At 41.3% G+C, this 12,255-nt stretch overlaps 1 protein-coding gene across 1 annotated transcript; it reads left to right on the top strand.

Annotated features, from left to right (window-relative positions):
- Positions 1–1,599: 1,599 nt before the first annotated feature.
- Positions 1,600–10,704, top strand: eno4 (enolase 4). Its single transcript, XM_087802528.1, has 14 exons — positions 1,600–1,766; positions 4,458–4,651; positions 5,418–5,546; positions 5,632–5,816; positions 6,437–6,567; positions 7,440–7,609; positions 7,662–7,790; positions 8,520–8,588; positions 8,759–8,923; positions 9,088–9,213; positions 9,976–10,150; positions 10,208–10,269; positions 10,338–10,455; positions 10,522–10,704. Exons 2-14 carry the CDS (start codon positions 4,499–4,501, stop codon positions 10,602–10,604), a joined length of 1,695 nt encoding a protein of 564 aa, XP_087658654.1. The 5' UTR covers positions 1,600–1,766; positions 4,458–4,498; the 3' UTR covers positions 10,605–10,704.
- The last annotated feature ends 1,551 nt before the right edge of the window (positions 10,705–12,255 follow it).

The raw sequence follows: 12,255 nt of genomic DNA on the forward strand, positions 1-12,255 counted from the left end.
TACTTTCATGGCTGTGACCGAGCGAGACCCCACGCAGGCTGTTGAACATCAACGCCGCCACCATTGAAGCAGGAATTCACGGCTGGAGTTGTGACGAGGTGTCAGTGTGTGTGTGTGTGTGTGTGTGTTTTGATGGGTTCACGTGCACGTGTTTCCCACATAACCTCAGACACGGTCGTGGAAGTCGACGCCACGAGATGATTGACTTCAGCTCTGGTTCTATTACTTCTGCCTTTGCCCGGACTGAAACCGCAACGCATGTGGAAGCCATGATTTTAAAAAAACAAAACGTTCTTGTAAAAGCCGCTGTCGACCCCTTTGAGCGTCTGGTTCTGACCCGGGCCTGGTCATCTGTAAGTCAGCAAGGTTTGAGAACAGAAAGTCACATGTTCATATAAACTACAGTATTTGTTTGATTATTGTTGAAAAAAAACAAGAAAAAAAAACAGTCAACAGCTTGATTCCTTCTTGTGTCCAAAGGTCATCGCGGGGTCAACCTCCTGTTAAGTACAGATGGAGATGTATCGTCCAGCTGGGGGCGCTAGAGGCTGACGAGTTGCAGCTGAGTTGAGGGAAAAGACGTGGATACAGCCTAAAATCTGACTGTTAATAAAATAAAAAAAAAGTCATTTGTATTTGTTTAGATCTGTTTATGGCGACCATAGTTAAAAAAACATTTAAATGTTACGTTAAGAGTCATCAAATCCTTCACCACGACAGTGTCTCCTCACACAATAGAGAAATGAAGCATCACAATGTAATAATAGAGCAAAATCGATGTAATAAATCAACCAAATTGAAGCTTAAAACATTATAAAAAACTTGCTTTTCAAAGTTGAACACAAACCAAAAGAGGGCATGTTGCAGCAATGAGACTTTAAATAGTATATACTTTCTTTTTTAAAACGCACAACACCAGTAAACCGTAGAAAAGGAAACTTAATTTTCACGTCACTGACACTTAAGATCAATTTACCTTTTAATCACTCGCTACTTGTATCACATTAAAGTGTCTTTTTATTCAGCTAAAATACTTTTAATTGAAATTGCGACCTTCGGTTTTTTTTAGTGCCATCTCACTTTACTTAAAAGTCGCAGACTGCATGAGATGATCTGAGAGCAATAAAAAAATAAATAAACGGATTTTTTTATTTATTAAGCACATTAAGTTATTCAGCGAGTGACAAAGGCCTCGAGACCACGTGACTTCACTACCTTTCAAACGCCAGGATACATTTTAAATAAAAGCGACACATAAGATGAATAACTAAATAAACAAATACATACATACATACATACAATTCAATTCAATTCAATTCAATTCAATTCAATTCAATTCAATTCAATTCAATTCAATTCAATTCAATTGTATTTATTTACCTACATACATACATATTTTTATTTATTTATTTAAATACATACATACGTACATACATATTTATATATTATTTATTTACATACATACATACATAAATAAATAAATAAATAAATAAATAAATAAAATAGTTTAGAGAAGTTTACGCATACACTCGTCACGTGCCACGACGTCTCCATGGCAACAGAATGCGTTCCGCCATGACGGCATGAAGTTGTGTTTCTTCTCAGTCACTAAACCAGACTTTTTTTTGTTGGTTTCGAGCTTCTGCGTGAGGCTCGTCGTCACCCCACGACCCCAGGAAGAGACAGAAACTTCCAGACGGTTCTTCCAGAACTGGCTGCTAGCTTGTGATGCTAATGCTAACGACAGTCCAGACCTGCTGCGAGAGGTGACTTTATTTTCGTTAAAAAAATATTTTGTAAACACGCAACAATATTCTTATCTTTAGAACATTTCTCCTTCCTCAAGTAATGTTGGCTAGAAATGCTCACTGGGTCATTTAAAGGAAAACAATGTGTGTTGATGAGATATGTTTGTAATGTTTTTTATAAATATTAATATAAACATTTTCACAATAAAATGTCCCAGATAGAACCATTACAGAGTATATTCATACAAATTAATTCATTATTTTAAAATGATTTTCTTGATCATGATCTATACTTTTTTTTTAAATAAATAAAAGTATAACTTTTAAGTTATGGCTATTGCAAAGACACAGTTTCATTAAGTGCCAACATACTATAGGAGCCTAGGTCTCAAGTATGCAAATCCAATTACCATTTGAACCTTTATAAATTTGGCAAGTTAGATAGCCTTTAAAATATCATTTTTTTTGTTTATAATTGTGGTGACGCAGGTGACAATGTTGACGTAAGGAATAGCTTTATTGTCATAACTGTGAACGGGGGAACAAGTAAGTAAGTTATATTTGTAGAACGCTTTTCTAGACCAGGGTCACAAAGCGCTTAAACAATCAATACAATACAAATAGATGCTTAAAAGGTCAAGACAACACCGAGCAGCTTCTTCTGAGCACCAGCAGCTCTCCTGTTGTAACCTCTTCCATCATCACACGTCAACAGAAGTGCAAAGCAACACAAGAAAGTGAGATATTCTGCAACATTCAATGCTTTTAGAAATGTCTAATTTTCATTTCAAGAAAAGAACGAAAGAAAGTGATGCTCTCTCCATCCAGTTCGATCAACATTTTTTAGATTGATTTGTTTGTTTGCGAGCACACATGTAAGAGATGAAGCAACAAACTAGAACAGCACTGAGACAGAGAATACCTCTGCCAAGGGGCTTCGATTAAACAACTGTGATTTAAAGAATAAAAAAAAACTCACTTAAAACTGAATTAAATAAGGAAAAACAAAATTATCATCTGTTCTTTATCAACATTCCCTGAAATTTTAATCTGTTTTTGAGTTATTTTGCTCACAAATAGATACAGACTACACAACCAAAACTGTAGTCCAATTGAATTCGTATTTAAAGTAAAGAAAACTTTAAAGATGTGTGTTTCTGTGTCGCTGCTGACCTCCTACAGAGTTATTCAAATGAAAGAAGTCAAAAGTTACAAAAGAAGACTCGAGTGATTGTTGTAAAAAATAAACAACTATTGAGCAAAAAATCTAGCGGTAAAAACTTTCCTGATACTGGTGAGAAATACTTAAAGACACGTTAGAATATAAACTAATTATGAAGTACAATTGAACACATGCAGGTCAGTCAGTCGGGATCACTTGAGAAGGTCAGTGTGTTATTCAATATTAAGCTTCTCCCTCGAGAGCAAACAAGTGTCAACATGACAGTTAACTCACCGCTCGCTCTGACTGTGCGCTTTTGTTTTTATTTACTCATGTCACGTCTTTGTTGGCTCGGCCCTTTGTTCGCCGTCATTCTCGATCCTTAAAGGAAGCTCACCTTGAGGACAGTCTTGGATATAAAGCTTTTCTTAGAGTCTCTGTGAATAATCTACGTCCGTGTGCAGAGGAGCAACTTCAGCGGTGTGTTTTAAAACAAAATGTATTCATCAGAGGCCATTCTCACTCATATAATGTTTCTTTTGACTTACTCTTTTCACTGCAAGGCTTTTTGCACCTTTAAACACCTACTTACTTTCATCTAGGAAGTCATTCAAACCTCCGAATGTTTCCTCCTGAAAGGACTTCTGTACTTCTATACAACTTCCTTTTGCCTCCAAGAGAAAGAGTGCGGCTGAAAGGAGAGAATGAACACAAAGAAGCAAATCAAGCGTCAAAGCAGCTGATTGGGTCAGAGGTCTGAGTTGAGCTGTTGAGACTCTGGTGTGACAGGTGTTGGAAGGTCTAGAAACTTAAGATGAGCTTTGGCGTCGGTCAGAGACGTAGAGCAGAGCATGTGGGAACGGATGATGAATATAGGTGTGTTTGTGGCGGCGTGTCCTGCACCGACTCTGAGGATGAAAAAACATTTGCCAACAATACCATGCACAACACATGACTACACACACAGGTGTGTTGACATTATACACACACACACACACACACTTCTGATTTGTGGAACAACATCTCTCGTACACAAACTCTCCTGATGACTCAACACATGAAACGTAGATGTCTGTGTGAGCGGCTTATATGTCGGCCATTTTGATGGTCACTGTCGAGTCTAACTAACAAGTTTTCACGCAGCTCCATCTGCTGGCAGCAAGTACTTACTGCTGGTCAGGTGGTAGAAAATACAACCTATGGCTTTGTGCAATCATTCCCCTCTGGCTGGGGAACATCTGTAGGCTCCTCGGCTGAAGTGGCAAAGAGAGTCTTTCCTGACAGTGTTTATCTTGACGAGGGAAACGATTAATACGGCATATCCTCTGTGGCTGCAGAACCACGGACCACTAAACCATTTGAGTGGACAGAACAGATGTAACCACTTATTAAAACCCAAATTACAATGTTTTAATTCATTGCTGCATGGGTTTGTTTTCCAGTCATATATCCTGAGAGACACAGAGACTCGTGTGTCTTGACTGGTCGTCATCACGAGTTGAATTTATTCAAATAACCCGAGATTTATTCATGTTTCCGGTGGACAGAAAAACACCCACGCCGCCCGAGGTGTGACCGCGGCAGAAGCATGTCGACCTGTCCGTCATCCGAGGACCTGGAGTTCCACACGATGAAAAATGCCGCCGTGGAGTTCTACCGTCACTCCAGAGTCCCGAGAGAGATGGAGAGAGCTTTGAACGAGCTGTTCTACCACAAGCCGGACGACCTGCTGGGCTTTCTGGTGAGTTACACCACAGCTTTTATGCTTAAATACACCATTTTCAGATTTTTGTTTGTTTGTGAGCACACGTTTAAGAGCTGAAGCAACAAACTAGAAAAGCACTGAGACGGACCATACCTCTGCCAAGGTTTTACAAAACATAGGCTACAGTCGCGTGTATTAAACAACTGAGATTTAAGGAACTAAAAAAAACTGAACTAAAACTTAATTAAATAAGGAAAAACAACATTAGGTTATCTGTTCTTTTTCTTTATCAACATTCCCTGAAATGTCATTAAAACCTTAATCTGTTTTTGTGTTATTTTGCACACAAATAGATAGAGATTACAAAACAAAAAACGCTATTTCTTTCCAACATGGAACAAATCTTGATTAAAAAAAGATTTGTTAACATGTCAAATTTGAGACAGTTCTATAAGCAGTGGCGTCTGTTTGACTGGTCGTGTTAAAATAAGCGCTTCCGTTGTTGTACCATGGACACTCTGGAAAGCACTGATTGAACTGGCAACCAATTTTTCTTCTGCAAGGGGACAGAGTGGGAGTCCAGCATCGTGGGTCTAGTTAAGTAAAGCTTGATTTTCTTTGGTGAAGGAGAATAAACGCAGAGAAAACAAGATCATTTGATTCTCAAAGACAATATAAAATTAGACTCAAACTCCCTGTTGGGTAAATATACATTTTCTTTGACCCGGGACTTGTGTTGGTGTCACACATGGACCTCGCTGATGACTGACGGTTCTTCGACTCACCGCTCGACTCTTTCCAGGCCAATCATTTCTCGGACTTGTCGAGTCCAGCGAGGATCAGCAAAGTGAGAGGCAGGGAGGTGTTTGACGTGAGGGGGCAGCTGTTCATGGAGGTCGAGGTTTTCTGCATCGTCCGCAACAAGGAGAAGGTGAAGAAGTTAATCCTGCGTCATCCGTCTTTCTTTTCTAGTGAGAAAGACACAGAAGTCCTGAGACGTGTCTCTTTGTGTTCAGAGGATGTCTTCAGCTTCCATCTTCAGCCACTTCCCCGTCACGAGGAGCTACCATGACATGAACGCTCAGTCCGAAGAGAGGGTGGAGCACGTGAGGACCGCCCTCCAGTGGATCAACGGAACCTTGACCAACTTGCTGAAGGGTCGAGGTCCGTGTGACCAGTCCGGGGCCGACACTGTGCTCGGGTACTTTTTACTTATTTATCTGTGATCAGATCTTTAATGCTGAACCCTAAAACTTTTGAAGTACACCAGTGGCATCAGAATATTGAACTTGAACTTTTCAAATGTTGAAACTGTAACATATTTTTATTGGAATGTTTTGAATTAAATAATCACTTAATTCAATTGTTTCTATATCAAAGTTGTTTTGTTTTTTTTACATTACATTTATTTTATTTTATTTTATTTTTTTATTTAATAATTGATTGAAACAATTTGAATTGTTTCCAAAATTGTCAGCCTAAGTAATTCCAAAGATAATCTTTACACATGGATTTGATATTCTAATTCCAATAATTCTAAATTCAAAAGGTTACGAATAAAAAATATCGAGAATCAAGAATGTTTATTTTTGAATTAATTGAATTAGAATATAAAACTACAAAAAAAAAATACTCTTTGAAAAAACGTTCAATATTAAATTTATAGAATTCAAATAAAAAAACATCTCAATAAAAAACGAGTTTCAACATTTGAAATGTTAAATTCAATCTGTTGTGATAGAACAGATATAACCAGGACCATCGAGAGAGTCTCTGTTGATCGTGATTCACGGCAAGACTGACGTCCATCTTCTCTCACAGGAAGTTCTTCCTGCCGTACTGCATGGAACCCATCGAGCTGACGCTCCGGCCGAAGGAGGACAGCGTTTCTCGCTGCGAGTCTGAGATGGTGCCCTCGACGCCCGCCAAGGAGAAGAAGTGCAACGACAGAAGTGAGACATTTTCAAGAGTAGAAACAGAAAAAAAACTTTGACCAACACAACACAAAGTCTAGAAAGGCACTCATAGAGCGCACACCTCCACCAGGAACTTAATTTCTACACATATAGATCTTTTTTTTTACATTTATTTTACCAATATATTTGCACAAGTTTTCTGTCATTTGAGAAATAATTGATGTCAGTGTCAGCAGATCCTTCATGGATCCAGATCAACAACAGATCAACACTAAGATCATCTCTCTTTGCGCTTGATGGAGTCTACTGTGTCCTTTAAGAAACATCTTAAGACGTTTTTATTTGTTCAGGCTTTTCCTTGATTTTCTGGAACTCCTGCTGTGTTATCAGTGTTATCTTGACCTTTAAAATATATACTTTATTGAATATTGTTTTGATTGTTTAAGCGCTTTGTGACCCTGGTCTCGAAAAGCGCTATACAAATGAAAATGACTTACTTACTTACTTACTTCATCACCCCTTTATTAACGTTTCACTGCTTCTTGTCGAACAGATGGATCGATGTAGGTGGTGTTGTGAAGTCCATATGGATCCAGTAACATTTTGAAGAATCCTTCACTTAGAACTACACAAAACAACAAATCACTGACATGAATCAACTTGTATGTGACAAATTTAACAAATGTGTTTTTGTGTCATTTAGAACATGAGTTATAGTCACGATAGTTCTTAAGGTTTAGTTTTCAGTCTGATGACTTTTTTTCTGCTGAGACTTCAGAGAAGTTGTTTTAAATTGATTTTATTGTGTGTTTTTATTAACTCATGTGACGTCAGCTCCTTGACAGAGGTATGCTGGTGTCCGGTGCTTCTTCAGTTCAGTTGTCGTCAGTTTCTTCTTCCCCGTCTAGAGAAGAAATGCAACAGTGTGGAGAAGCCTATTCTACCGCCGGAGCCGCCGAAGCCGGTTCCATCCGGCTGCATGGCGATGGGCTCGATCTCGCTGGCCGTGGCCAAGGCCGGCGCTAACGTCCGGGAGCGTCCGCTCTACAAGTACATCGCCGGCCTGAAGAACCCTGAGGTGAGGCAGCGTCTCCGTCAGCCTCACCGTCGTCTCACGCCGTCATGTGCAGGCGAGCTCGCCGATGCACGTCCCTGTGCCGCTGGTCACGCTCATGAGCTGCGGGAAGAACTCGCACGGGAAGGTCAGCCTGTTTGAAGAAGTCATCCTGGTGCCCAAAGCAGATCAGCTGGTCAAACAGGTGAGCGCCCCCTGCTGGTTTGAACAATGTAAGTAAGTAAGTAATAGTTATTTGTAAAGTACCTTTCTAGACCAGGGTCACAAAGCGCTTCAACAATCAAAAGCAATACACATTTAAAAAATACCAAAACATTCAAAAAACTCTAAAGACACATAAGACAAACACAGGAGTCCCAGAAAATCAGGAAAAAGCACAAATAAAAGTGTCTTAAGATGTTTCTTGAAGGAGTCAGTAGATCATCAAACACAGAGATGGTTCCAAAGCTTAGGAGCAACAGTCATGAAGGATTTCTCTCCTCTGGTCCTGAACCGTGAGGAACCATCAGTAGATTCTGATCCACAGACCTCAGAGCCCGAGCTGGGGTGTAAGTCTGGATCAGAATCTACTGATGGAAGGTCTGACCATGAATAGATCTGAAAGTAAGAACCAGAATTTTAAAATGATCCTGAAAGAAACTGGCAGCCAGTGAAGAGATTTAAGAATCGGAGAAATGTGAGTTCTTCTACTAGAGCAGCTCAGAATTGTTCTACAGAGTTTTGTATTAACTGCAGGTGTTTCAGTTTAGATGAAAATAAACTATAAAAATAGCCCAAACGAGAAGATACAAACACATGGATTATAAACTCATTGATGTGCAGTTTCTCTTGTTGAAGTCCCTTCAATTCTTCTGTGATCCTGAAGGTCATCGAGATCTTGCGTTTTTATTTTACTCAGCTGTAATCTTTCCAGGCCATCACCACCTGTGTGGAGCTGCAGAGGGAGATCATGAGAATCATCAACTCTTCCACCAAATCTGGGGTGAGACTCCAAAAAAAAAATCTGAATTTACCACCTGTAGATAATTGTAGTCATAAATTATCCTTGTGTGCGTGTGTGTGTGTGTGTGTGTTTGTCTGTGTGCGTGTGCGTGTGCGTGTGCGTGTGCGTGTGCGTGTGCGTGTGCGTGTGTGTGCGTGGTTCACATCCAGGCTGCACAGCCCATCCATCTCGAAGGTGCGCTTCTGGTATTGAGTTTCGAGCGTCTGGAGCATCCACTGGATCTGGTCAACGAAGCCTGCACCAACCTGGGCCTGACACTAGGGGCAGATGTCTTCTTGGCCCTCAACTGTGCCGCTTTTGACCTCATGGACTACGTACGTAATCATTTAAGCTGCTGTTGAATGTAAATTATTGAAATGTTCTAGTGTGTCGATACTTTCTTACACTCCTTGTGTGTAGTTAGTTTGAGTTGTGTTATGTTAAACACGTGTTCTCTCTAAACACGTCTTCTTCATATGTGTGTCTCGACTGTGTTCAGTCCAAAGGGAAGTACGAGATCTCAGCTGGAACTCTGAAGACTCCAGACGAGCTGATGGAGGTTTATAAAGGCTTGATCAGCAAGTATCCAGCAGTGGTGGCTCTGATCGACCCCTTCAGGCGGGAGGTGGGATTGCTGCTCCTCTGCACCTCACTTTCATGTTGTTAGATTAAAATGATTATATACTATACGTATACGCCATACTTAAATTAATGCTAAAAGATAATCAACATATAAAGTATAAATTACTCGCTTGATCTAAGAGCTTAAACGTTTGAATACACATTCACAATCAACATTTCACTCCATACTGATTCACACTGGTTCGAGGCAAGCTTGGATCAGAATTAGAGATACGACACGGTAATTTAAAACATGTTTTTATCTGCAAATCACGCCTTAAATCATAGATCAGAGAACGAAGCAAGACACATCCAGGAAAGGGGGGCTAAAAGACGTAAGAGAAGAAAACCCCCGCCCGAGAACATTTCAATGATTAGATTACAAGAAAACAAATCAGGATGTCTCTCAATGGGGGAACAGAGGGAACTTGAAAGGACCATTTGGCCGGAAAGAGACGGCCTCCAGGACGGGAAATTTTCCTTAAATATAGCAATGTTTCTGCAGCTCGGGACCTTTTCTGCCCGGGGCTATTGACCTGTACAGTCGCCGGGACAAAGTGTGTCCGATCGATCGTAAATGAAAGCTTGTATTTTGTTAGACTTGAGGCGGCGAATAAACGACCCGTTACACACTCTGGATTGTTCATCTTTCTCCACGAAGCGAAGTTTAAGACCCGGGATTGAAGTGACGTTGTGTTTTGATCGTTTTAATGTGTTCATTAAAATTAAATTAATTTAATTTAATTGTGTACCGTGTGCTTGTCAGGACCCCGAGCAGTGGGAGAAGATGAGTCACATGACCGGCCACACCTGCGTCCTGCTGTCCGAGGTGTCCCACGACCTGCAGTTCCCTCTGCTGAACGGATCCCAAGGTTACGTCCTCCGATACATGAACGAGATGACCATCAGCGACCTGCTCAGCATCTCCGTGCAGCACCAGGGTACGACACGCCGACGCCCCGGACGTCACGGCCCGGCGCTGACCCTTGTGTTTTCAGGTGCGGTGATCATGGGCTCGGGCTGCTGCGACCCCTGCGGCGACGACTGTCTGGCCGACCTGGTGAGTGACGATGACCCGCTGTTGGAACCTTCTCCTGCTGCCCCTGACGCTCCTCTGGTTCTCCACAGGCGGTGGGTCTCGGTCTGGACTACATCAAACTGGGAGGTCTGAGCAGCGCCGAGAGGATGATCAAGTACAACCGACTCATTTCTATCGAAGAGGAACTGAAGCAAGAGGGACTCCTGGGTACTTTTTTCAAGCTTCGAGGCTGACACCAGTGACTGAAGACTCATCTCCTTCTGTCCTCCACAGCCTCCAGAGAGACTCACCCGTCCCCCCTCTGCACCGAAGCCCCCCCTGAAGCAGAACCAGAGGCTGCTTCTGACCCTGACTGAGGTGATGAGTGTCCTCACTGTCTTCTTCTTACCGTGACCTGAAGCATTTTCTCCACAACAAATCAATTCTACCAAAAATAAAAACGGAAGTCATGCTGTTGTTGCGAGGGTGGAAGTGAAACCTCGACCTCTGGCTTATTAAAGGCTGACCCGAGGAGCAGCAGGGTTGACCTCTCATGACCTCACCCACACGAGGAAGAGGTGCTGAAGGGAAGACAGTAGGGGTGTGTCTATAGAAACCACCTTGAACAGTCTACAGGTGGCGCTCTATCACAGAGTCACAGTGGGATCATCACCTCATTAATAAAAAAGACGACATTGAAAGAGGAAGTTGCACCAGAGAGTCCAGAGACAATAAGTCTCTTTTAAATTGTGATACGTCAACAACATTGACGGTTCAGGTCGAGGAGCTGCTGCTGCTGCACTACCGACAACGAACAAAAAAAACAACCTAAACCAAACTCAAACAAACGGCCTCGATGAGTAAAGCGCTGGCGGATGAGAAGATGAGTCGCTGAAAATCAATACTAAGACCTTCTTGTCTCTTTTTGTTCGTCCAGAAGCGACTGAAACATTTCTGATGGAGTGATCTAATTGTTGTGCTACTGAAAGAGGTTTATATAAATATATATATTTGATAAGAGGAAAGTGGAGGTCACGTCGCTTCACGTTCTTATCTACAGGCAGTTTCGAACTATTCCTGGTTCGCTGTTGAAGTGCATCAGAGCCATGTTGAAGGAAATGGGGTTTTTTAAACCGTTGTATTTTTTTGGTGAATCATTTAGTTCCAGAAGTTCCTTGTTGGAAGGTTGAATTTGTTTTTTTAATTGATATGATTGTATGTTGTTCTGGTGTCTCAAATCATATACTTCTCTTAGTGCACTGGTTAGTATGCATCTGGAAAGTGTACAAAGGTAAGGTAAGGTAAGGTAAAACTTTATTGATCCCTCAGGAGGTCTCCTTCGGGAAATTGTTTTTTTCCAGTAGCCAGCAATTTTTCATAAACAATAAAAAATAATACATAAAAAAATAAAATAAGAAAAGAACATAAGCGGAAGAAGAAGATGACACAATCTAAGTCTAAAGATAAAGATAAAGAACATAGAGTCAAAGAAAAACAACAAAGACAAAGGATACAAAGACTAACATGGAACAGAACATCCAGATACTCTCACTCCACTCCACTCCTGCCCCCGAACTCAGAATTGTACAATTTAATAGCCCGAGGGATGAATGAGTCCCTGAGTCTATTTGTCTTGCACCTGGGTAGGAGCATTCGTGCACTCATTCTGCTTCTCTGCTCACTGACGACAGTGTTCAGAGGATGACTGTCATCATCCATGATGGACAGTAGTTTGTTCAATGATCTCCTCTCAGCAACTGTCACCAGTGAGTCCAGCTTCATCCCAACCACAGAGCCAGCCCTCCTGATCAACCTGTCCAACCTGTTGACACTCCTCTTGGACACATTTCCACCCCAACACACCACAGCATAGAACATGACACTGGCCACCACAGACTGGTAGAACATGCAGAGGAGCTTCTTGCAGATGTTAAATGATCGAAGCCTCCTCAGAAAGTACAGTCTACTCTGAACTTTATTATATACATGGTCTGTATTGAAGGACCAGTGCAGTTTACTGTCCAGACA

Source organism: Callionymus lyra, chromosome 11 (assembly GCF_982586985.1).
Source record: "Callionymus lyra chromosome 11, fCalLyr1.hap1.1, whole genome shotgun sequence".
NCBI lineage: Eukaryota > Metazoa > Chordata > Actinopteri > Syngnathiformes > Callionymidae > Callionymus > Callionymus lyra.